We start from the raw sequence: 27,354 nt of genomic DNA on the forward strand, positions 1-27,354 counted from the left end.
ACAAACTGACAGATAAGTGGTGGGTAGTTGGTGTATGTCTTAGTCATCTAGTGCTGCTATAACAGAAATACCACAAGTGGATGGCTTTAATAAAGAGAAGTTTATTCTCTCACAGTCCAGTAAGCTAGTAGTCTGTGTTCAGGGCACCACTTCCAGGGGAAGACTTTCTCTGTCAGCTCTGAAGGAAGGTCCTTGTGATGCATCAGTCTTTCCTTGGTCCGGGAGCATCTCAGTGCAGGAACCCCAGGTCCAAAGGACATGCTCTGCTCCCGGCACTGCTTTCTTGGTGGTATGAAGTCCCCACGTCTTTCTGTTTGCTTCTCTCTTCTATATCTCAAAAGAAATTGGCTTATGACACTACCTAATCTTGTAGACCTCATCAATACAGCTGCCGCTAATCCATTTTATTACATCATAGTGACAGGATTTATAACATATACGAAAATCACATAAAATGATGGACAGACAGTCACATAAAATGGTGGACAATTACACAATACTGAGAATCATGGCCCAGCTAAGTTGACAAATATTTTTGGGGTACACAATTCAATCCATGATATTCCACACTTTGGCCCCCTAAAATTCATGTCCTTGCCCCATGTAAAACATATTCATCCCATCATATCATAGCAAAAGTCTTAATTCAATTCTAAGTCCAAAATCCAAAAATTCTTCCTCTGTGAAATCTAGAATGCAAGTTATCTGCTTCCAAAGGTACAATGGCAGAACAGGTACAAGCTAGACATTTCCATTACAAACAGGAGAAACTGGAGGGAAAGAGGGGATAACAGGCACCAAGCAAGTCAGCTAACACTTTACATTAGCCCTCCAGGTTTTCGAAATAATCCTCTGTCCTCTGAGACCATTTACACAATGGCCCTGCCCTCCAGACTCTAGGTATTGGCCACACTCTCCAGATTCTGAGTGGAGGCCCCTCAGCTCTGGGCTTCAGCTCCAACTTCCAGGCCCACTGGGACAGCAATTCTGCTCCCTCAGCCTTAGGCACACCATTCTCCTAGTCTATTCGAGTGGCAACTCCACCCTTAGAAACACCAGAGGCCATGGCTCTACCGTTTGAAATCCCAGAGGTCTGGGCTATATCTTTTGAGACTAAGGCAGCTCGGCTTCTTGTGTTCCTTGTCTTTTTAGCTTGTTTCCTGGTTTCATGGCCTCTGAGCTCTTTGAGCCTCATGCCTACATCTGCCCTGCTGGCGCAAGTGTTCCAAAGCTCTGTAGCTCCACTAATAAGTGCCTGGAGGCACCCCACTCTGCCAGAAAGCCTCCTGTGGACAGGCACTCAGCTCTCTTGCTCTGTGGTTCGGCAAACCTAGCTCTACCGTAAGTGCCTGGAGGCACCCCACTCCACCATGAAGCCTCCTGGGCACAGGCGCTCAGCTCTCTTACTTTGTGGGTTGGCTCCAGTGCTGTCTGGTGCTGGTCTCCTGGTTCTGCTGCTAACGCTTCTCCGCTGCTGCTAGTCCTCTATCCATTCAGTTTCAAAACTGCTTCCACATTTTAGGTATCTGTTAGAGCAGCACCCCACTCCTGGTACCAAAATTCTGTCTTAGTCATCTAGTGCTGCTATAACAGAAATAGCAGAAGTGGATGGCTTTAATAAAGAGAAGTTTATTCTCTCACAGTCCAATAACCTAGAAGTCCAAATTCAGGGCACTAGGTCCAGGGGAAGGCTTTCTCTCTCTGTTGGCTCTGAAGGAAGGTCCTCGTGATGCATCAGTCTTCCCTTGGTCTGGGAGCATCTCAGCACAAGAACCTCAGGTCCAAAGGACACCCTCTTCTCCCATCACTGCTTTCTTGGTGGTATGAGGTCCCCATGTCTCTGCTCGCTTCTCTCTTTTATATCTCAAAAGAGGTTGGTTTAAGACACTACCTAATTTTGTAGACCTCATCAACATAGCTGCCGCTAATCCATCTTATTACATCACAGTGACAGGATTTACAACATATAGGAAAATAACATAAAATGATGCACAGTCACATAAAATGGTGGACAATAACACAATACTGAAAATCATGGCCCAGCTAAGTTGACAGATATTTTTGGGAGGCACAATTCAATCCATGACAGTGTACATACTACAAATTTGTTCTTCTCTTTCAAGATTGTTTTGACTACTATACATCCTTAGTCTTTTCATGTAAGTTTTGAAATAAATTTTTTGAATTCTATAAAAAGTTTGCTGGTATTATGACAAGAATTTCCTTGAATCTAAAGATCAACTGGAGAGAATTAACATCGTAACCATAAACATGCCCCCATTTATTTAAATCTTCCTTAATTTTTTCTAAGCAATACTTTGTAATTTACATTGTAGAGATATTGCATGTCTTACATTAAATGTATTATAAGCATCTTACTTTTTAAAATGTAATCATAAATGCAAAATTTTAAATTTCAATTTCCAGGTGTTCATTGCTAAAATATAGCATGTGTTTTACATCCTTGCTGAATAGTTCTACTAACTGTTCTGTAGCTTCCTTGGGATTTTCAATATACATAATTGTGTCATTAGCTTATTTTTAAGGTTTATAAATCTTATTGCTTTTCTGTGCTTTATTGAACAAAGGTAGCAAGAGTACTCACGCTTGCCTTGTTCTCAATCTTGGAAAATGTGTTCAGGACTGCATATGATGTTAGTGTTAGTTTTTTTTAGAGGATTGAGAAGTTTTCTCCCATTACTAGGCTGCTGAGTTTTCTTTCTTTCTCTCTTTTAAATCATGAATGAGTGTGTTATCTATAAAATCACTGAGATGAAGGAAAGGAAGAAAGTCCTGGTGATCTCCTTCAATAAGGTTACAGCTACTGAAAACCCAATGGAGTACAGTTCTATGCTGAAACATGTGAGCTCGCCATGAGTTGGAATCATTTTGACAAAAATGGGCACAGGTCTTAGTCGTAAGATAAATGTGGATCAAAACCACAATGAGATACCACCTCCCTCCCACTACATTGGCTATGATTTATAAGAAAAAAAGAAAGGAAAATAACAGGGGTTGTTGAGGATGTGGAGAAATTGGTCCCCTCAACCATTGCTGGGGGGAACGCAAAGCAGTACAACTGCTGCAGACAACAGTTTGGCAGTTTCTCAAAAAGTTGAACATTGAACTACCATACGACCCAGCAATCCCAATCCAAGGTATATACCCCAAAGAATTTAAAGCAGGAATGGAAACAGAAACTTGTACACCAGAGTTCACTGCAGCACTGTTTAGAATAGCCAAAAGGTGGAAACAACCTAAACACTCATTAACGGATGAATGCGTAACCAAAATGCGGCATATAAATACATAAAATGTAATATTACTCAGCCATAAAGAGAAACGAAATCCTGATATATGTCACAACATGGATGAACCTTGAAAACAGTCTAAGTGAAATAAGTCAGTTGCAAAAGGATAAATACTGCATGATTTTTATCACTTATATGAAATAGGCAAATAGAAAACAAAACTTATTGGTTACCAGGAGTGGAAGGCAGGGAGAAAGAGAGAATTATTTCATAGGTGGCACTGAGTTTATGTTAATGGTGGCAGAACAATTCAAAAAAGGATGGCGATAATAGTTGCACAAGATGGAGAATGTAACCAATGTCACTGAATAATACACATAATAATTGTTGAATTTGTAAATGTTTTGTTATATATATTTTTACCACAAATTTTTAAAAAAGGCAAGATGCTTTTAAAAGAATATACAAGAACTTTGGAAATCTACTATGATCAAAGGGTATTTATTAAAAAGGGAGTTTTTACTTGGTCCAATATGCCATGTCGCTCCCCTCTGTTCCTTTATAATTAGTCCACAACAATAAAAATCACTGTACTTGGCATTAGTATCAGAATGACTGCAAACCCAAAGAGATGCAATAAAATAGCTTAGCAGAAGTGCGTACAAGATCCAGAATATGCTTATATTCATTTCCCTTTACCACTGAAAAGAAAACATATTTTAAAGTTCTCTCAGAAAATTCTCAGTCTTGTATGAGCAGAATGGATCGCTTTGAGAAATACTGTTACAAATAGTTTTCTCCAACAATAATGGTATTCCAACTTTATAATTTCAATGCAGTCTATAGCTTGGAACATAATAAAATTAGCTTTCACAGGAATACAGCAAATGTCCTTGGCCTAACTAGTATGATGATCTATACTAATCAGGAAGACTAAGCAAATGGTACTAGAAAGCTTTATAAAAGATATAAGAGAAAAAAAAGGCATCAGAGTGGGATTTGATTACTTACAGTAAGAGCTATTATAAATATATGTTTGACTTCAATATTACACAAATATAAATATGGTGTGAAATTTGTTTATATAGGATGAAATCTTTTCAAAGTTGTAACTTTACCATTCATTTAATAAATATTTACTGAGCAACTATATTAGCAATGAGGACACTGTGAGTAACAATCTAGAACACACAACTGCTCAAACAGCAAAACCAAGATTCAAACCCTAGTCTGTCTCACTCCAAAGTCCTTGATCTTTGCACTTGAAATCTTAAAAAAAAAAAAAAAAAGTCAAAGTTTCAACCTAGATAGTGGTGGTGCCACTAAGAGAATAAGGCACAGTAAGAGGAACAAGTTGGGAAGGGAAGATGATTATCCTAATGAAATCAGAAGCAGCAATTATCTAATTGATCTTTTTTTTTCCAGTTCCAAGAGAGTATCTGCCTGATAGGACCAAAGAGAGGGGGAGAAAACTATACTACTTATTGAGAACTTAAGATAGGCAATTTCCAAATCCTTTAAAAAGCATTTTAAGTAGTATTTGATGTATGGATGCTGCAGGACCTGGCATTCTTTCATTCTGTTGCATACAGGGTGGGAACCAGCTGGATGGCATCTGACAACAACAATAAAGGATACACAGAAGCAGTGATGTTTCAGTGGTAGAATTTTTGCCTTTCACACGGGAGACTCATTGGTTCGATTCTGGGCCAGCCACCACCAGCCTGTCAGCGGAGGCTTGTGTGTTGCTATGATGTTAAAAAAGACTAGAAAAAAGGCCATGTGGATGACACACAACTGGGCAGTGTTTTGTTCCACTGAGCATGGGGTCACCATGAGTCAAGAGGCCGGCTCCACGGCAACTAACAGCAACAACAAAGAATACATGCAAGACATGCAAATTAACCACACAATATAAGAGCTAACATGTGCACCTTCTTTATCGCATCTGCTTCCCGCAAAAATCAAACTCGAATCACTACCTTGCTTTTTAATAATCTTATCACATACACATGTATTCCTAAATAGTTGATTTGTTTGTTCTTAAGCTTTATAAAAATCGTATACTGAGGGCAAAGGATATGAACGCGCACTTCACTAAAGAAGATATTCAGGCAGCTAACAGATACATGAGTAAATGCTCTCGATCATTAGCCATTAGAAAAATGCAAATGAAAACTACGATGAGATTCCATCTCACTCCAACAAGGCTGGCATTAATCCAAAAAACACAAAATAATAAATGTTGGAGAGGCTGCGGAGAGATTGGAACTCTTATACACTGCTGGTGGGAACGTAAAATGGTACAACCACTTTGGCAATCTATCTGGCGTTTTCTTAAAAAGTTAGGAATAGAACTACCATACAACCCAGAAATCCCACTCCTCGGAATATATCCTAGAGAAGTAAGAGCCTTTACACGAACAGATATATGCACACCCGTGTTTATTGCAGCTCTGTTTACAATAGCAAAAAGCTGGAAGCAACCAAGGTGCCCATCAACGGATGAATGGTTAAATAAATTATGGTATATTCACACAATGGAATACTACGCATCGATAAAGAACAGTGACCAATCTGTGAAACATTTCATAACATGGAGGAACCTGGAAGGCATTATGCTGAGTGAAATTAGTCAGATGCAAAAGGACTAATATTGTATAAGACCACTATCATAAGATCTTGAGAAATAGTATAAACTGAGAAGAACACATACTTTTGTGGTTACGAGATGGGGAGGGAGGGAGGGTGGGAGAGGGTTATTTACTGATTAGTTAGTAGATAAGAACTACTTTAGGTGAAGGGAAGGACAATACTCAATACACGGAAGGTCAGCTCAACTGGACTGGACCAAAAGCAAAGAAGTTTCCGGGATAAACTGAATGCTTCAAAGGTCAGCGGAGCAAGGGCGGGGGTTTGGGGACTATGGCTTAAGGGGACTTCTAAGTCAATTGGCAAAATAATTCTATTATGAAAACATTCTGCACCCCACTTTGAAGTGTGGCATCTGGGGTCTTAAATGCTAACAAGCAGCCATCTAAGATGCATCAATTGGTCTCAACCCACCTGGATCAAAGGAGAATGAAGAACACCAAGGTCACACGATAACTATGAGCCCAAGAGACAGAAAAGGCCACATGAACTAGAGACTTACATCATCCTGGAACTAGAAGAACTAGATGGTGCCTGGCCACAATCGATGACTGCCCTGACAGGGAGCATAACAGAGAACCCCTGAGGGAGCAGAACAGTGAGATGCAGACCCCAAATTCTCATAAAAAGACCAGACTTAATGGTCTGACCGAGACTAGAAGAATCCTGGTGGTCATGGTTCCCAAACCTTCTGTTGGCCCAGGACAGGAACCATTCCCGAAGGCAATTCATCAGACATGGAAGGGACTAGACAATGGATTGGAGAGAGATGCTGATGAAGAGTGAGCTACTTGTATCAGGTGGACACTTGAGACTGTGTTGGCATCTCCTGTCTGGAGGGGAGATGGGAGGGTAGAGAGGATTAGAAACCGGCAAAATGGTCAGGAAAGGAGAGACTGGAAGGGCTGACTCATTAGGGGGAGAGTAAGTGGGAGTATGGAGTAAGGTGTATATAAGCTTATATGTGACAGACTGACTTGATTTGTAAACTTTCACTTAAAGCACAATAAAAATTATTTAAAAAAAAATTGTATACTGATGTAGTCATCTACATATTGCTTTTTCACTCATTACGTTTTTAATATTCGCCAGTCCATTCTCTTGTCACTGGTTATTTGCTTTTTCTTATTTATTTTAGATTCATTTAGTCCACATGTAGTTCCACAATTACCCATTACCATACTGATGTTTTTCCTGGCAATGTTCAAAGAAATTAGAAATGAAATACATCACATCCTTCATAATAAATTATATTACACATTTTGCACAACAAAAAGTCAACATCTCAACACCACTTCAAAACTATTTCATATGTTTATTCAAGGGCAGAGCCAACATGGCTCTGTAGACAGAAGCACCGTGTTGTCCCTCCACAGCAAAGACCCAAAAAACTAAAACAGAGATGAATATCAATCCTGGAACCCTAAGTATCAAATGAAGGGATAAAGAACTCAACCAAGCACCAAATCGAATAAGAAACTGACGGAGCACACAGAGCTATGGAGTGGCATGGATTTGTCACCTTGGACCCCTCAGCCACCAAGAATGGTGGACATGGAGTATGGGAAGGCAACTTCACAGAGATCTCAGCAGGAGACAGAGCACCCAGTAACCAGTGGTACACGCTTTCTTGTCCCCCACCTTTCTTCCTCCTGCTATGTGTCCACTGCTTTCCAGAGGGACACAGTCGCTCGCCTGGGGAGACACTCCTTGCTTCTTGGATTTGCCCCACCCGTACAAGCCAGCTCCTTCAGTACCATTTTTATGTTGCTTTTTTTAACATCTTTTGGTTTCTTCTCTCTCATCTCCTTCCTTTCCTTTCTCTCAAATGCCTGGCTCTGTGTGCCATCTTCACTCCTTCTTGACGAACTGTGCAGCACCACTCACCTGGGCAGCCACTTCCCCGATCCATGCCACCATGCCAGTGCCTGGGGACATTTTTTTTTTCTATTTGTCTTTCTTCATTTCTCAGTTTCTTATCTCTCTCTACCTTCATTCTTTTCCTTTCTTCTGAATACCTGACGCTGCGTGCCATCTCCACTCCTTCCAGACAGGCTGTCCAGTGCTACTCAGCTGGGGAGCACCTTCCTTGGTCCAAGTTGCCAAGCCAGGGGGCTCCCTTGGGACATGTTTTTCTTTTCTCAGTTTGTTATCTCTCTCTATGTCCCTTACTTTCCTTCCTCCCAGATACCCAGCACTACGCGCCATCTCCACTCCTTCTTGACAGGCTATGCGGAGCCACTGGGCTAGGGAGCACCTTCCCTGGACCATGCCACCATGCCAGTGGGCTCCCTTGGGACTTTTTCTTTTCTTTTCTCGGTTTCTTGTCTCTCTCTACCATCCTTCTTTCTTTTTTCCTGATGCCGTGTGCCATCTCTGCTCCTTCTAGACAAGCTGTGCAGCACCGCTCAGCTGGGAAGCCCCTTCCCTGGTCTGTGCCGCCAAGCCAGAGGGCTCCCTCAGAGAATATTTCTTCTTTTCTCAGTTTCTTGTCTCCACCTCCCTTACTTTCCTTTCTCCTAGACACCGCACCATGTACCACCTACGTTCCTTCTTGATGAGCTGTGTAGTGCCATTTGGCTAGGGAGCCCCTTCCCCGGTCCACACCAGTGGGCTCCCTTGTTTTTTTTTTTTTTTTCTTTCTTTTTTTGATTTCTTGTCTCTCTCAACGTTTCTTCCTTTCCATTCTCCCAACCACTTGGCTGAGTGTGCCCTTCTCTCTCTTTTTTTAAATCTAGTTTCTTATCTCTCCCTTCCTTCTTTTCCTTTCTCCCACCCAGCTAGCTGTGCGTGCTCTTTCTATCCCTTCTTGATGGGCTCTGCCATACTTCCCAGCTAGAAAGCCACTGGCACATGGCTTCCCCAGGTCTGCGCCACTCCAATGACAGGCTCCCTCAGCAGTTTTTTACTTTTATTTTTTGGCTTTTGTTTCTCTCTCTTCTTTCTCTCCCAAACCCACTTAGCTCCACACATCACATCCTCCCCCTCCCTCCTGCCTATCTTCACCGTGCACTAAGCATTGCGGCACAGGCAGAGTATATTGGAAATTACCCTGAACTGCCCCCCAATCCCCACCCTGTCAGCCCCAGTACATGCTGCAAATGAACCATTCAAGCTCCTGCCCTTCCACTGGACCTGCGCTGCTGCATCATAGCTGAGAACGTGGCCCAGCCCATTAGACAAGGTAGTGAGAAGTATCGTGCCCACAGACACCCAAACAACAAAAAACACCCAGCCTGTCTGCTCAGATGTAAGCAAATAAACCAAAAAAGCAGGATAAAACAAACAAATCTACAAATCAATAAAGAAAATAATTATTAAATGTCCCAAAGACAGCAGACAATATCAACACATATTTAAAAAAAAAAACAGGACAGGATGGTTCCAGTAGACATCCCCCCCACAAAAAAAAAAAAAAAAAAAAAAACCAGGTAACTTTCCAGTAGAAGAAAAGGCACTAGAACTACCTGATCCCAAACCAAAACCAAACTTGTTGCTGTCAAGTCAATTCCAAATCTTAGCGGCCCTACAGGTCAGAAAAGAACTGAAATCTCTGATACTCAGGGTTGTCCAGGAGATGAAGAAAAACGCAGACAAAAATGAGAAAAAAAAGACAAAATCATGGAAAAGACAAACAATGGAAGAATTCAGGAAAATAATACATGAACAAAATGTCAAAAAAAAACCTCACAATTAGAAATCATACAAAAACAGCAATTAGAAATACAAAAGATTTCAGAAACGGACAGTGTCATAGAAGGGCTGAGGCGCAGGTGTGAAACAATGGAAGACAGTACAATGAAAGTGAAAATCCTTGGATACCACTTTGAGGAAAAATCTGAGGAATGATGCAGGATATATCAAAGGCAAAAATCTGCGAGTGATCAGGGTTCCAGAATGGGGGAGAAAACAGAAAACAGACAGAATCATTGAAGATTTGCTGACTGAAACCTTCCCTAATATCATGAAAGATGAAAAGTTGACTATCCAAGAAATTCAATGAAACCCATATAGGATAGACCCAAAAAGGAAATCACCAAGGCATATCATAATCACACTCACTAAAACCAAAGACAAAGAAAGAATCCTGAGAGCAGCTCGAGAAAAATGAAAAGTCACATACAAAGGGGAAACAATAAGACTAAGCTCTGATTACTCGACAGAAACCATGCAGGCAAGGAAGCACTACAAAACCTAAAAAACTGGAACGACATAAATAAAACCTTGAAAAAAAAAATTCCAACCGAGAATAATATATCCTGCAAAACTCTCACTCAAATGTGATGGTGAAAATATGGACATTTCCAGATAAACAAATTAAGGGACTATGTAAAAACCAAGCCAAACTTACAAAAATTATTAGAGGGAGTCCTTCAGTTGGAGAAAAAACATCAGATGACAGCCTGAATCTAGGATGCAAGATCGCATCAGCCAGATACCAACCTAGGCAATGAACTTTCAAGGATTAATCAACACTAGAAGATTTACAACAGGGAACCACAGGGGTTAATCTGTAAAGGACAACAACATCAGGACAACAAAAGAGAGAATAAATGGTGTAGTTATAGAACTTTCAAATGGAGAGGAAGGCAAGGTGATACCAAGTAATAAAAGACCAGTTCAAAGTTGGGATATAAGGTTAAATTTCAAGGTAACCACAAAGAAAGTTAACAAACCTACTCATCAAAATAAAGAAGAAAAACTTAAAGTCTCAGTATACACAAAAGGTACAAAAATGAAAGAAATGAAAAAAAAAATCCACAAGCAAAAGGATTTCAGCATAGGAGATTAAGAGTAACAAAAAAATATCGTCACCACAAACAAACAAAAAAACACTACAAGATGACAGCAATAAACTCACACCTATCAATAATTAAACTGAATGCAAATGGCCTAAATGCACCCATAAAGAGAAAGAGAGTGATAGAATAGATTAAAAAAAAAAAAAAAGGACAAATCAGTTGGATTCCTCCATGCCAACAAAAAGAACATCAAAGAGGAAATCACCAAATCAATACCATCCACAGTAGCCCCCAAGAAGATAAAATACTTAGGAATAAATCTTACCAGAGATGTAAAAGGCCTATACAAACAAAACTACAAGACAGTACTGCAAGAAATTAAAAAGAGACTTACATAAGTGGAAAAACATACTTTGCTCATGGATAGGAAGATTTAACATTGTAAAAATGTCTACTCTACCAAAAGCGATCTACAGGTACAATGCAATTTCAATCCAAATTCCGACATTTTTTAATGAGATGGAGAAACAAATCACCAACTTTATATGGAAGGGAAAGAGGTCCCAGATAAGTAAAGCATTACTGAAAAAGAAAAACAAAGTGGGAGGCCTCACTCTACCTGATTTTAGAACCTATTATACCGCCATAGTAGTCAAAACAGCTGGTACTGGTATAAAAACAGATACGTAGACCAAGGAAACAGAATTGAGAATCCGGACATAAATCCATCCACATATGAGCAGCTGAAATTTGACAAAGGCCCCAAATCTGTTAAATGGGGAAAAGACAGTCTTTTTAACAAATGGTGCTGGCATAACTGGATATCCATCTGCAAAAAAATGAAACAAGACCCATACCTCATACCATGCACAAAAACAAATTCAAAATGGATCAAAGACCTAAATATAAAATCTAAAACAATAAAGATCATGGAAGAAAAAACAGGGACAACGTTAGGAGCCCTAACACATGGCATAAACAGTATACAAAACATTACTAACAATGCAGAAGAAAAACTAGATAGCTAGGAGTTCCTAAAAATCAAACACCTATGCTCATCCAGCTACCTACAGACTGGGAAAAAGTTTTTAGCTATGACATTTCTGATCAGTGGCTAATCTCTAAAATCTACACGATATGGCAAAAACTCAACTACAAAAAGACAAATAACCCAATTAAAAAATGGGCAAAGGATACGAACAGGCACTTCACTAAAGAAGACATTCAGGTAGCTAACAGCTATATGAGGAAATGTTCACGATCATCAGCCATTAGAGAAATGCAAATCAAAACTACAATGAGATTCCACCTCATTCCAAGAACACTGGCATTAATCCAAAAAACACAAAATAATATACGTTGGAGAGGTTGTGGAGAGACTGGAACACTTACACACTGCTGGTGGGAATGTAAAATAGTACATCCACTTTGGAAATCGATTTGGCGTTTCCTTAAAAAGCTAGAAATAGAACTACCGTATGATCCAGCAATCCCACTCCTTGGAGTAGATCCTAGACAAATAAGAGCCGTCACACGAACAGATACATGCACACCCATTATTACTGCAGCACTGCTTACAACAGCAAAAAGATGGAAGCAACCAAGGTGCCCATCCACGGATGAATGGATAAAGAAATTACGGTATATTCACACAATGGAATACTACGCATTGATAAAGAACAAGGATCAATCTCTGAAATATTTCATAACATGGAGGAATCTGGAAGGCATTATGCTGAGTGAAATTAGTTGCAAAACTGCAAATACTGTATAAGACCACTATTATAAGAACTCAAGAAATAGTTTAAACAAAGAAAATATTCTTTGATGTTTATGAGAAGGGGGAGGGAGAGAGGGAGGGAGGGAGGGACAGGGTAGTCACTAATTAGATAGTAGGTAAGAACTACTTTAAAAAAAAAAAAACCCAAACTACTTTAGGTGAAGGAAAAGACAACACACAATACAGGAGAGGACAGCACAACTGGACTAAACCAAAAGCAAAGAAGTTTCCTGAATAAACTAAATGCTTCAAAGGCCAGCGTAGCAGGGGCAGGGGTTTGGGGACCATGGTTTCAGGGGATATCTAAGTCAATTGGCATAATCAAATCTATTAAGAGAACATTCTGCATCCCACTTTGGAGAGTGGTATCTGGGGTCTTAAACACTAGCAAGCAGCCATCTAAGATGTATCAACTGGTCTCATCCCACCTGGACCAAAGGAGAATGAACATCAAGGACACAAGGTAATTACGAGCCCAGGAGACAGAAAGGGCCACATAAACCAGAGACTCCATCACCCTGAGATCAGAAGAACTAGAAGGCGCCTGGCTACGACCAATGAGTGCCCTGAAAGGGAACACAACAGAGAACCCCTGAGGGAGCAGGAGAGCAGTGGGATGCAGGCCCCAAATTCTCATAAGAAGACCAGACTTAATGGTCTGACTGAGACTAGAGGGGCCCCGGTGGTTATGGCTCCCAGACCTTCTGTTAGCCCAGGACAGGAACCATTCCCAAAGCCAAATCTTCGGACAAGGACTGGACTGGACAATAGGATAGAAAAAGATGCTGGTGAAGCATAAGCTTCTTGGATCAAGTAGGCGCACGAGACTACATTGGCATCTCCTATCTGAAGAGAAGATGAGAGAGGAGAGGGGGTTAGAAGCTGGCGGAACGCATGCAAAGAGAGTGGAGTGAAGGAGCGGGCTGTCTCATTAGGGTGAGAGCAAGTAGGGCTATATAGTAATGTGTATATAAATTTTTATATGAGAGACTGACTTGATTTGTAAACTTTCACTTAAAGCAAAAAAAAAAAAAACCGAGATCCAATCCCAGAGGTCACGATTGCTGGACCCTCTGTTAGCCCAAGACTGGAACCACTCCTGAAGCCAACTCCTCAGACAGGGACTGGACTGGACTATAAGACAGAAAATGATACTGGTGAGGAGTGAGTTTCCTGGCTCAAGTAGACACATGAGAATCTTCAGGCAGCTCCTGTCTGGAGGCAAGATGAGAAGCTAGATGAGGACAGGTGCTGGCTGAATGCACATGGGGAATACAGGATAGTGAGGAGGAGTGTGCTGTCTTATTAGGGGAAGTACAGCTAGGAGAACACAGCAAGGTTTGTATAAGTTTTTATAAGAGAGTCACTTGATTTGTAAATGTTCACTTAAAGCACGATAAATTAAAAAAAAAAAAAACAGGATCCATCAATATGCAGTCTACAAGAGATACACCTTGGAAACAAAGACATAAATTTATTAATCAAAAGATGGAAAAAAATATATCAAGCAAACAGCTACTGAAAATGCAGGAGTGGCAATACTAACTACAGATAAAATGGACTTTAAAACAAAATCCACCATAATAGAAAAAGAAGGGCATCATGTAATGATTAAAGGGACAATCCATCATGAAAACATAACCATAATAAATATCTACACACCCAATGACAGGGCTCCAAAATACATAAAACAAACTCTAACAGCACTGAAAAGAGAACTGAAGTTTGAACAATAATAGTAGGAGACCTCAACACACCATTCTCTGTAAACTGCAGGATATCCAGAAAGAAACTCAACAGAGATACAGAAGATCTAAAGGCCGCAAACAGCCAAACTGATCTCACGGACATATATAGAACACTCCACCCAACAGCTGCAAATTACACATTCTTTTCCAACGCACATGAATGTTCTTCAGAACATACCACATAGTAGGCCACAAAGCAACCCTCGACAAAATCCAAAACACTGAGATAATACAAAGTATCTTCTCTGATCACAACACCATCAAAGTAGAAATTAACAACAGGAAGAGCAAGGAAAAAAATCAATTACATGGAAACTGAATAACATCCTGCTTAAAAACTATTGGGCATTAGAAGATATCAAAGATGGAATAAAAAAATTCCTAGAAACAAACAAGAATGAAAACATATCATACCAAAACCTCTGGGGACATAGCAAAGGCAGTCCTAAGTCAATTATAGCAATGAATGCACACATTAAAAAAGAAAAAAGGGACAAAATCAAAACATTAGCTACACAACTCGAACAAATAGAAAGAGAACAGCAAAGGAAGCCCACAGCCCCCCCCCAAAAAAACCCCAGAAGAAAGTAAATAATAAAGATCAGAGCAAAAAAAAAAGAAATAGACAATAAAAACAATCAACAAAACCAAAAGTTGGTTCTTTGAAAGGATTGACAAAATCGACAAACCACTGGCCAAACTGACAAAAGAAAAATGGGAGAGGACACAAATAACCCAAATAAGAAATGAAATGGGGGACAACATTACAACAGACCCAACTGAAATAAAAAGGATCATAACAGAGTACTATGAAAAAATACACTCCAACAAATTTGAAAGCCTAGAGGAAATGGACAAGTTTCTAGAAACGCACTATCTACCCAAACTAACACAAAATGATGTTAGAAATCTGAACAGACCCATAACAATGAAAAGGTAATTAAAAAAAAAAAAAAAAACTCTCAACAACAACAACAACAAAAAACCCTGGCGCAGATGGCTTCACTGGAGAATTCTACCAAACATTCAAAAAAGAACTTACACCAGTACTACTTAGATTATTTCAGAACACGGAAAAGGAAGGGATACCTCCAAATACATTCTATGAAGCCAGTATAATCCAGATACCAAAACCAGGCAAAGACACCACAAAAAAGGAAAATTACAGACGAGTATCCTTCGTGAGTATAGATGCGAAAATTCTCAACAAAATTCTAGCCAACAGAACTCTGCATCGTATCAAAAAATAATACACCATGACCAAGTGAGATTCATGCCAGGTATGCAAGGATGGTCAATGCTAGAAAATCAATCAACATAATCCACCACATAAAGGCATTTGACAAAATCCAACACCCATTCCAAACTCTCAATAAAATAGGTATAAAAGGGAAATTCCTCAACACAATAAAGGGCATCTATTGGAAACCCTGGTGGCGTAGCGGTCAAGTGCTACAGCTGCTAACCAAAGGGTCGGTAGTTCGAATCTGCCAGGCGCCCCTTGGAAACTCTATGGGGCAGTTCTACTCTGTCCTACAGGGTCACTGTGAGTCGGAATTGACTCGACGGCACTGGGTTTTGTTTTTTGTTTTTATACAAAACCAACAGCCAACATCATTCTTAATGGAGAGAGGCTGAAAACATTCCCCTTGAAAACAGAAAGAAGACAAGGATGCCCTTTATCACCACTCCTATTTAACATTGTGCTGGAAGTCCTAGCTAGAGCAATGAGGCAAGAAAAAGAAATACAGGGCATATAAATTGGTAAAAAAGAAGTAAAACTGTCCCTAACCAAGACAAGCATACAAAAATCAATTGGGTTCCTATACACCAAAAAAGAGAACTTCGAGAAGAAAATCAAGAAAACAATACCATTTATAATAGCCTTCAAAAAATAAAATACTTAAATAAATCTAACCAAGGACATAAAAGACCAATACAAAGAAAACTATAAAACACTACTGCAAGATATGAAGACAGACCTACATAAATGGAAAAACATACCATGCTTACAGATAGGTAGGTTCAACATTGTGAAGATGTCGATTCTACCCAAAGCAGTTTACAAATACAACACGATCCTGATCCAAATACCAACAGTATTCAACGAGATAGAAAAATGAATCATTAACTTTATATGGAAAGGAAAGAGGCCCTGGATAAGTAAAGCACTACTGAAAAAGAAGAACGAAGTAGAGGGCCTCGCACTACCTGACCTCAGTAACTACTATACAGCTACGGTAGTCAAATCAGCCTGGTACTGGTACAACAACAGACCAATGGAACAGAATCAAGAACCCAGATACAAATGTATCTACCTATGGACATGTGATATTTGACAAAGGCCCAAAGTCCATTAAATGGGGAAAAGACAGTCTTTTTAACAAATGGTCCTGGCAAAACTGGATGTCTATCTGTAAAAAAATGAAATAGGGCCCATATTTATACCACATACAAAAATTAGTTTAAAATGGATCAAATAAAAAAACAAACCAAATTCAGTGCAGTTGAGTCAATTCCGACTCATAGCAACCCTATAGGACAGAGTATAACTGCCCCATAGAGTTTCCAAGGAGCAGCTGGCAGATTCGAGCTGCCAACCCTTTGGTTAGCACCTATAGCGCTTAACCACTATGCCACCAGGGTTTCCTAATGGATCAAATACCTAAATATAAAACCAAAAACTGTAAAGATCATGGAAGAAAAATAGGGTCAATGCTACAGGTCCTAATACACAGCATAAATAGGATACAAGCCATAACTAACAATATTCAAACACCAGAATATCAGCTAGGTAACTGGGATCTTCTAAAAATTAAATATTTACGTTCATCAAGATTTCACCAAAAGAGTAAAAAGAGAACCTACAGACTGGGAAAAAAATTTTGGCTATGGCATATCCGACAAAGGTGTAATCTCTAAAATCTACAGGAAAATCCAACACCTCCCCAACAAAAAGACAAATAATTAAAAAGGGGACAAAGAAAATGAACTGATACTTCACCACAGAAGACATTCAAGGACCTAAAAGACAGGTGAGGAAATGATCATGATCACTAGCCATTAGAGAAATGCAAATCAAAACTGCAATGAGATATCATCCTACCCTGACATTACTGGCACAAATCAAAAAACACACAATAACAACTGTTGGAGAGGCTGTGGAAAGAAGATTGGAACGCTTATGCACTAATGGTGGGAATGCAAAATGGTACAACCATTTTGGAAAATGATATGGCACTTCCTTAAAAAGATAGAAATAGAAATATCATATGATCCACGAATCCCACTCCTAGGAATGTATCCTAGAGAAATAAGAGCCATCACATGAATAGACATATGCACACCCATGTTCACTGCAACATTATTCTCAATAGCAAAAAGATAGTAACTAAGTGCCCATCAACAGATGAATGGATAGACAAGCTATATTACACACACACAATGGAATACTATGCAACAATAAAGAACAATGATGAATTTTCAAAACATCTCACAACATGAATGAATCTGGAAGGCATTACGCTGGGTAAAATAAGTCAATCACAAAAGAACAAATACTAAATGAGACCACTATTATAAAAACCCAAGAAAAGGTTTACATACGGAAAGACAAAATCTTTGATGGTTATGAGGGAAGAAAGGGAAAAACACTAACGAGACAGTAGATAAGTGGAAACTTTAGTGAAGGGTAAGACGGTATACAATACAGGGGAAGTCACCACAACTTGACCAAAGCAAAGTCACTGAAGCTTCACAGACACATCCAAACTCCCTAAGGGACCGAGTTACTGTGCTGAGGTCTGGAGACCATGGTCCCAGGGGACATCTAGCTCATGTAGCATTACATGGTTTATAAAGAAAATGTTCTATATCCTACCTTGGTGAGTAGCATCTGGGGTCTTAAAAACTTGTGAGCAGCCATCTAAGATACATCCACTGATCCCACTTCACCTGGAGCAAAGGAGAATGAAGAAAACCAAAAATACAAGGGAAAGATTAGTCCAAAGGACTAATGGTCCACAACTCCACAGCCTCCACCAGACTGAGTTCAGCACAACTAGATGGTGCCAAGCTACCACCACTGACTGCTCTGACAGGGATCACAATACAGGGTCCTGGGCAGAACAGGAGAAAAATGTAGAACAAAATTCAAACTCACAAAAAAGCCCTCACTTAATGGTCTGTCAGATACAGGAGAAACCCAAAGAGTATGGGCCCCAGACACCATTTTCACTCAGTACTGAGGTCACTCTTGAGGTTTGCCCTTCAGCCCAAGATTAGACAGGCCTATAAAACAAATAGCACACGTAGTTCAACCACGTATACTAAACAGGCACACCAGCCCAGGGTCAAGGATGAAAAGGCAGGAAGAGACAGGAAAGCTGGACAAATGGAAACAGGGAACCCAAGGTCGAGAAGGGAGTGTTGACATGCTGCAGAGTTGGCAAATCAAGTTGTAAAATGGTATCAAACAACAGAGAGCCATTTTCAGGCCAAATTTCCTCATCCCCCAGCTTGTACTGGGTCCAGGCTGTGTCACAGAAGAAAATTAACTTCTTTTTCTTTAGTTCCTCCAATTTAGATTTAGATCAGTTCTGAAGAAGGCATTCCTTAGGAATGCTAGGCTGATTCCCCATGTCCTCACTTCTTCTTCCTGAGCCTATACTTCTTATCTCCTATAATAATTGGCCCAGGGGAAGGGTAAGCGTGCTGACTTCTGGTCTTTAATGAGGTTATTCTCCCAATCAGCCTGGTACTTAACCTCTCTGTAGGTCTGGCCTAGGGCTGTTAAGACTCCTACTAGAGCCAAGTCCTGAAGGTCAGGGATATGGCCTGGCTTCAAATTTCAAATGCTTGGGGCCCGGTCCAAGCTCCATGATATGAAGTGAAAAAGATGAAAGAGAAGAGAGTGGGTCTGGCTGAAGACAGGGTGAGAGGCCTCCAACAGGCGATGGATAAGATGATCAGAGACACATTGGTAGAGCAAAGGTCCAGGGTGCTCCCAACAATCTTCCCACCACTCGTTAAGGTCTACAAAAAGGCAGACGTCAGCCAGTATTAAATTTAGCCACTGCTAGATGGTACTTGAACACCAACAGAGTGGAAAAGTGAGAATATACAGGGGTCAAAAGTAGCGGATTTAGGGAAAAAGAACTCAGTGTTTCTTGAGGACTTGAACCTCTCACCATCTGCCTAGGCCTAGGGAAAGGTTCACACCGTTCCCACAGGTGGCTAAATTGGGTCCGGAGGATAAATCTTGAGGTCTCAAAACTCAGGTGTTTCTTGAGGACTCAAACCACTCACCACCTGCTCAGGCCTAGGGACAAAGTTCGCACCGTTCCTGTAGGCAGCCAAAAACCCCTCACTATCCTAACCCTACCAGCCCTAAGGCTCCCAGGCTGATTAGGCCCAGTGGGGTGAAGTCTTAACTCCTCTCTCAGGAGAGATCTATTATCTTCAACCCCACCCACAAACCCAAATGCTTTTAAGAAAAGTACTAAAGACAAAAGGTGAAGACTAGGAAGCAAAAGTGGGGAGATCATAGAGAAAAGAAACCTATGTCAGAGTGGAGCACAAGCAAAGAGTCGAGTCCAAGAAAAACTGACCGCTTCGAAGAGGCACCGAACAAGGAGGTCCAGGTGGCTATTTGCCTTCCTAAGGGTCTGGATTCCATGGGCTGTGTCCACTTGTATCCTCGAAGCCAGGACTAAATCTGTCCCACCTGGGGTGCCAAAACTGTTACCACCGAGGGCACGGAAGCCCTCTAGACTCAATGGGTCCTTGTCTTTTTCTTGTAAGGATACACAGAGGAGACAATTTTGGGTTCAGCTCTAACAGGTTTATTTTACTTGCGACAAGTAAAAGGAGTCACTTGGGGCTCATGCTGCTCCAAAAGACTGACTCAAAAGGGAAAGCAAGGCTAGGGCTTATATGGGTTCGGTGGAGACAACAGAGCAATGAGTATTCAGCGGTTTCTTTGAAGGGGCGGGTACTTCTCAGAATGGCGGTGCATACTAATCAGGTTGTGCGCAAATCTGGAATCCAAGATGGAACCTGCTGATGTTCAAGATGAAGACCCCTCGGCAGCCCTTGGCATCACTTATTATGGGATATAGCACAGGCGCACTGGTCATCTGCACTGCTTTGCCCCCTTCAGTGGGCCAAGGGAGGTCAAACAGTGGTCACACATTGTTCTGCGCATGCAGAGCCTGTAAGAAGGGTACAGGGACTAGAAAAACACTAAGGAGGAGGCAGTAACTCATGGGTTGTTTTAACTTTATGTTGACAGGATGTGGTTCCTGTTTACCCAACTTCTAGGTGGTAATCTTTTAACAGCTCTTTTATTCTGCCAGCAGAGTTAGCCCTATCTGTCCCACAAGATCAAATAACTTATCCTTTCTAAACTTCAATTTCTTATTTGTAAAGTAGTGGTAATAGCAGCCTCTACACCTTCAAAAAATCCTTTTTAGGATGCAATGAGAAAATAAAGGTGAACTGCTAAATGCAGTACCTAACTCATAATTAAATATTTAATAAATGTGGATTTTTATTACTTCTACACATCTTTTCACTTTCATGTCAATTTCTGGTTGATACAAATATTTTCCCCAATGTGTTGCCTTCTTTGCATTTTGATCAAACACGAAAATAAAGGTGGAATAAATAAATAAACATCAATCCCGCTGCCATGGAGTGGATTCTGACTCATAGTGACCCTACAGTACAGAGTAGAACTGCCCCAAACAGTTTCCAAGGAGTGGCTGGCATATTCAAACTGCCAAACTTTTGGTTAGCAGCCCAGCTGTTAACCACTGTGTCACCAGGGCTCCAAAGAAGGAATAGCTTACTCTAGAAGCGCACAAGTAGAGGTACCTAAGCAGTTCTGGGGAGAAAGTGAAGCCTCTGCCAAGGCTACCCCCTGCTCCACCGCAGATCCCCCCACCTCACAGCCCACCAAGCCACGGCTTCTAACTGCAGTTTGGCCTGACCATGCTGTGGCCCTAACTGCAGCTTGAATTTGGTGCCAAAATTTTGTGCATGCACAAGCCAGGATTTTGGTATGCACGCAGGACCTGAAGAGCTGTGTCCTCAATCTGTCCTTGCACCTGAACATCACTGACATGATTCAACATCCAGACCTCCAAATGTGCACATGGGAGAGCTAAGGGCAGAGAGTTCAGGGCACCAAACCCAACCCCCAGATGCCACTGGAAATAAAAAGCTCCCCAACCCCCTCAAACAGGGAGGGTGTGGTCTTTTGGCTGCTAGGCCCCAGGCTGCTCCTTGTTTGTGCAAACAATAAATTGCCACTTTCTGTTTCCCTTGCAACTGGTGGTGTGGAGTCCGTCTTATTTCAATCAGCTAATAGAACAGGACAAGAACCTTTGTTCAGTTACAAAAGGGCACTGAGAGAAGAATTTCACGTGTTAGATATGACACTCCACCCCTCCATCTTAGTTCTTTACTGAACTTTTAAAAAGTTTCCATAAGGCAGTACCCTGCCCCCCCCCCCCAAAAAATTCTTGCTGTTGGATCAGTTCTGACTCATAGCAACCCTACAGGACAGAGTAGAACTGCCTTCATAGGGTTTCCAGGGAGCAGCTGGTGGATTTGAACTGCAGACCTTTTAGTTAGCAGCTGAGCTCTTAGCCACTAGGCCACCATGGCTCCCCATAGGGAAGTAGCTGTCTTATTCATCTAAATATAGAATAAACAGTGGGGGGAACAAATGAATGACATTATCTACCACAACGCTAATTTCCACTATGATCATTCTCAATAATCAGATTACTGACCCTGAATGGAAATTTAGACCTCATGCAGTACAAATTTATTTTCAAAAGTTTATAAGAAACTGAAGCCCAGAGTTGATGAGTGACTTGCCCAACGCTGGACAGTGAAGGAGCTCAACTGGATGCTTGAAACAAAATCCATAAGTTCTTCAACGAGTTTATATAAACTCACCACGTTAATTAGACACTAGAAGACGTTATGAAATTATACGACGTGTTTTCAATCCACTTTCCCATTTTCAGTGTGTTAACCGTATTTAAACTTATTTCCACATTTCCACATACGTAAATACTGCTAAATACATCACCTAAATACAGCTCGCAACCTGTGAAATCTGTCACATGCCTTGGCAAATCACAAAGTGGACAGTGGCTAACGGATGAATCCTGCTGGAAAAAGGGTACCAAGCAAGGGAAATTATTCAGGGAAGAGACAAGTTTATATCCAGAAAAAAAAGGAAAACATAAAAGGTCCTTGGGTCACATAACATCGACTCTTCTTGCTCACAGAGGGTCCTAGTAAACAGTAATACCTGGGAAGGAGATACCTACGGCATTTCGTGATTCAAGGGAGATTGCTGCCGCTGGATAAGACGAATTTCAGCAACCGAACTTCAGCAACCTCTTCTGAGGCCAGAGAACCCGCAGGGGGAAACCTTGGCGGATGAAAAGCGCGGGCCAGCGAGCGCTCGTCGCTGCGTCACAGCCAAGGCGGACCGCTGGAAACATCGTCCCAGCAATGAAGGATCCAGGGACGGTGGTGGAGAGAATCTTCGTCCAAAATCGCATCCAGTCGCTCCGTGTGCAACACAGGAACCTGTGTACTATCTGGCCGTAATAGCCCTCATTCTCTCCGATGCAGAATCGACAGAGCCGTTTCTGTTTGCTCTCGATAGAAGGTTCCCTAGGTTTCTAGCCGGACCGTTTAGGGATGTGCTCTGTATCTTATTTCCGGTAGTGGGGAGGAGCAGTTGCCATGGTAATCAGAGAAAGGCCGAAATCGGTCCCGTGGCGGTGAGAGGATTGCCGAATCGCTGAAGTAAATTGGCTGCGCTTCCTTGTTTGACAGCTGTAATTAGGTAGCAAATGACTAGCAGTCTCAGTCTCTTCGCTCTTCTTACTGCCGTCAGTGTTTTGCTTCCTCTTCTACCTGCTTCTTTTACTTCTCTCTCAGTAATACTAACAGTTGGTGTGTGTATGTACCAACAATGTACATATAAATGCAGTTTTATGCCAGGGAAAGACCAAAGTAGGTATTCTCCGAGATTAGCTGTGAACGTATTTCACTGTGTGGAGACGGTGACTGGATGGCTGGCTGTTTTCGCTTGGCCTTTTAGAAGCCTCAGGCGCTTGTTAACAGTTTATTTTTCTTGCTATTGTGTGGCTGGTTATTTATGGAGCCGTTTGCTGCAATGTGCTCTCTAGGCCCCTGTCTCGGTCTCGGGCTGAAGTTGTAAACGAAGGAGGTTTCCAAGCCTGAGGGGTGCAATTATATATTTATTTAAGCTTCGGTTTAGTCTCTCGTTAGAGAAAAGAGAAGAATAGAATTCTGGAACATTTCTGTCGTGGGATTTCCACGTGAGAGAGTCACCTTATTTCGAAAGAGTATTCCAGGACAATCCTAAAAAACATCGAACAGTTTTCCTTCATGTTTGTGAGGAGACGTGTGCACGCATATGTGTTTAAAACACTGATGCTTAATTATAGTGATACCAATTTGCAGTAACCAGACTGTGACACCACATCCCTGTGGGGTCCTTCTGAATCTGGTGTAATATGAAAGTGTCAGGCAGGCGGTCTGTGTATTATAAATAGGGTACTTCATCCATGATAAGCGATTATTATCTTTCTTTCCCAAGTGTAAAAGACCTATATAATTCAAGAAGGTGCAAGTGATTTAGGCCTCCTGAGTAAGAATCCAATGAGTCCTGAAGGAGACCCTACCTGTGTCGTCTTATTGCTGAACTTGAAATATTCAATTTATTAGGTTGGAATGTATTTTTAGAAGTCAAAGCTGGGTAATGTTGGAAGCTGTTAGACCACCAGCACAATCTAGTGACCCATAGTAAGCATTGTCCAAAAAGCCTTAATCCAGTTTAATGAAAAAGAAACTGTTCTCAGAATTTACTGCCTGTGCCACTTACTACTAACTGGGTAGCATCTCTGTCTCTCAATTTCCTCATCTGTAAAAGGGACAAAAAAAAATCTGACCACTGTAGTAGGGTAAAACAAGATGTATGACATTTCTGTAAGCTCTGATAAGCAGAGACCAAACCAAAACCAAACCTGGTGCCATCTAGTCAATTCTGACTCAACAGCGACCCTATAGGACAGAGTAGACCTGCCCCATAGAGTTTCCAAGGAGTGCCTGGCAGATATGAACTGCTGACCCTTTGGTTGGCAGCCATAGCACTTAACCACTATGTCACCAGGGTTTCCAATAAGCAGAGGTGCTATATAAATCCAGCTATACTATTATTAATAACGGAGCACAGTAAAATTTTATTATGATAATGTTATAAATAGAATTTTTAAAATTTAAATCATTTAATATGTGAGGATTATTGAGATGCTAGTGAAATGATGTGGTTGATCCTGCTTTGGAGGATAGGTATGTACTGTCAATCACATTATATCAACGTCTCGTTACTGTGGAGTTTCACTCTTATCTATGGTTTATTTAGCATCTATATGCCGGGCACTGTTCTAGGTGATTAATTTATTTAATCTTCATAACAACCTATGAAGAATCTCATCTGACTGTTCACTTATTTTGAGAAAACAGATGTGTGCTTTTCCTTTGTTCTATGATTCTTTTTTGGTATTATATCTTTGTTCTTTTGGCTGTTATCACATACTTGATATATAGATGGATATAAAAAATATCACTAGAAATCAACTGATAAGGGCTTATTCTAATTGGAAATATTGTAATACTTTTTTCATTCTTTTATTTATAATATTCTTTTTCTTTGTTTTTTAAGTAAAAAATTTTAATGCCTTAATTTTTCCTCCATTTGAAAGGCAAGGTGACATTTGCACTTTAGAAGATTAACATCGACTAAAACAGGGTCCTGATGGTGCACTGGTTAAGAACTTGGCTGCTAACCAAAAGATCAGCAGTTCGAATCCACCAGCCACTCGTTGGAAACCCTGTGGGGCATTTCTACTCTGTCCTATAGGGTCGCTGTAAGTTGGAATCAACTCAACGACAATGGTTTGGTTTTTTTTAAAAAACAAATTTTTAAATTATTTTCTAGCAGAATGGCCAGCAGTCCAGGAAGTGATGCAGCTCTCTCCAGTCAGAAATCTACGCTTTCAGAGAGTTCTCGAACAAAAAAGTTCCCATTAACTGAAGAGGAGATATTTTCTATGAATTGTAGAGCTGCCTACCTAACTGTTTTCAAAAGCAGCTTAGAAAACATTATTTCAAAAGATCAACTTTATTTAGGTAATTTTTTTAAATTTATGTATTTTGCATTGTTTATTGAAAGTTAGTAGATAGGAAGACTTCAATTAGAATTACATTGCTGAATCATCTCAATTTCTTAGTGAAGCTTGAGCAATGCAACTACATTAAGCTATTGTGCCATCAAAATGAAACTTCCAGTGTTTATACAGACTAGATCAGTCTTTTTAATGCTTCCATCAATTACTTGCTTTAAAAATTTTTTTACTTCCATTTTGATACTTTAAGTTCATAATAATAGAATTAAAGTACTTTCTGATTCTGAGTCACTAGTCTGAATTTGACCTATACTGGGGAAAATGTAAATGATACAAAAGAACGGGTTGCATGATTATAAAAGAGAAGTATTAGGAGATAAGTGAAATTTTGAGAGTTAGAAGTTGTAGGGTTTGTTGTTTTTATTTGGTCCGTTGTTGCATCTCTCTATTATCACATCTTAAAATTCCTTTGTTTGCCAAGTCCCCCAAACCCCTGGATTTGATACATATAAAATAATTTAGAGGCCTTTGTAGTCCCGTAAAAGAACAATACTGGATAACCCTGACTACTTAAAGCCAGTTTCATCAAGGCTAATAACTTTATGAACAGAGAAACTTATTTGCCAACTTTAGAATCAGTGTCCTTAAATCTCTGACATGTTCTTGCCAACAGTGTCTTCGGTTTATACTCGTAAGAAGATCTATATTTGATGAAATCCATTTTGGGTCCTATGGGAAGTGAAAAGATTAACTAAAATGTATTTATTGCCTAAATAAAGTCTTATTTGTAAAATAGTTTTAATGCAAATGCACATGACTAGTTAAAGTGATATTTTGAGTTATGTTTATTATCTTGATTTATGTAATTTTAAATTAATAAAATATCCTGTCTCAGTTTTTAAGTATTAGTGTTTAATAGAAATTAAATCGTATAGAGAGAATTTCAGTTAATTAAAATTACTTCTGAGTAATTTGCCGTTATTTCTGAAATTTCTGAAGTTTTTCTCTATTCTGGTGAAGATAGGCTGAGATTGCTAACAGGTTTCAAAATTTCACTTGCCCTCCCCTGCTATGGCATTTAGTTTGTAAATCAGTAAGTGTGTATTGCAAAGGTGCTGTCAGTCTTAACAGAATTTTCTGAGAGGATAATACAGTGCTTATCTCTGTAGTGTTATATACACTTTAGGTTTTATGATAGAATGCTATTTGTAACATTGTAATGACTGTTGATTTGATGATGTACAGACTTTGTGATATCCCACCTAAGTTTGTTGGCAATATCCAATAACCTACTCCTCACTTATCAATTATCTCATCTGACATTTCACATTTACAACAGTAGTGAAAAATTTACTATAGAACTATTTTGTGCATTAATGACGTACGACTGGAAGTAACAAACACCGATGTGCAAGACGAGAGTAACGCTGGCTATGATGGTTAAGGTTTTGTGTCAGGTTGTCTGGGCTGTGATTCCCAGTGGTTTGGCAGTTATGTGTAGATGTAATTTGGTAGTTATGTAATGATGTAATTTGGCAGTTATGTAATCATCCTCCATTTTGTGATCGGATGTGGTCATCCTCCATTTTCACATTGTACCAATTTTTGTGTAACGACCTGGCCTTTGGAACCTAACCATGTCAATGAGTGAGGAGTGAGTGTGTAAGATTTTACAACAGAAGTTGATAGCACAATGCAGTACGGCTATACCTTTTAAAATTCTGCTAATTCCTGCTATGGTACTTAGGAATTATCATTCATTGATTTTAGATAGCGTTAAGTCTTGTTTTTCTTTATAAATGTTATGATTAATATGCAGAGATTTGCTTATTTGTAAATTACCATATTACTGCTATTCAACTGTACAAAATATTTACAGTTGTTTAAAACCATTATGTTTTTAGTATGATGTGACATATGCAAATATACAAAGCCTTT

The 27,354-nt window shown here is 40.1% G+C and overlaps 2 protein-coding genes across 9 annotated transcripts in view; one reads left to right on the forward strand and one right to left on the reverse strand.

Moving 5' to 3' along the window:
* The window catches only part of ITGB3BP (integrin subunit beta 3 binding protein), an 89,933-nt gene extending 66,875 nt beyond the window's left edge, over window positions 1-23,058 (reverse strand). The window contains exons 1-2 of one of the 4 annotated variants that reach the window (XM_064282091.1): window positions 22,522-23,058; window positions 18,054-18,127 (exon numbers count right to left, since the gene is read on the reverse strand). In XM_064282091.1, coding sequence (XP_064138161.1) covers window positions 18,054-18,098 — 45 coding nt within the window. In that variant the 5' untranslated portion in view covers window positions 18,099-18,127; window positions 22,522-23,058. The remainder of the gene's footprint in view (window positions 1-18,053; window positions 18,128-22,521) is intronic. The other 3 variants (XM_064282089.1, XM_023549514.2, XM_010591216.3) reach the window with 3 other exon arrangements.
* EFCAB7 (EF-hand calcium binding domain 7) overlaps window positions 22,730-27,354 on the forward strand; it is a 56,483-nt gene continuing 51,858 nt past the window's right edge. For 2 of the 5 annotated variants that reach the window (XM_023549505.2, XM_064282076.1), the window contains exon 1: window positions 22,730-25,420. In XM_023549505.2, the coding sequence (XP_023405273.2) occupies window positions 25,234-25,420 (187 nt within the window). In that variant the 5' untranslated portion in view covers window positions 22,730-25,233. The remainder of the gene's footprint in view (window positions 25,421-27,354) is intronic. The other 3 variants (XM_064282078.1, XM_064282077.1, XM_064282079.1) reach the window with 3 other exon arrangements.

Source organism: Loxodonta africana, chromosome 3 (assembly GCF_030014295.1).
Source record: "Loxodonta africana isolate mLoxAfr1 chromosome 3, mLoxAfr1.hap2, whole genome shotgun sequence".
In the NCBI taxonomy this organism is placed as follows: domain Eukaryota; kingdom Metazoa; phylum Chordata; class Mammalia; order Proboscidea; family Elephantidae; genus Loxodonta; species Loxodonta africana.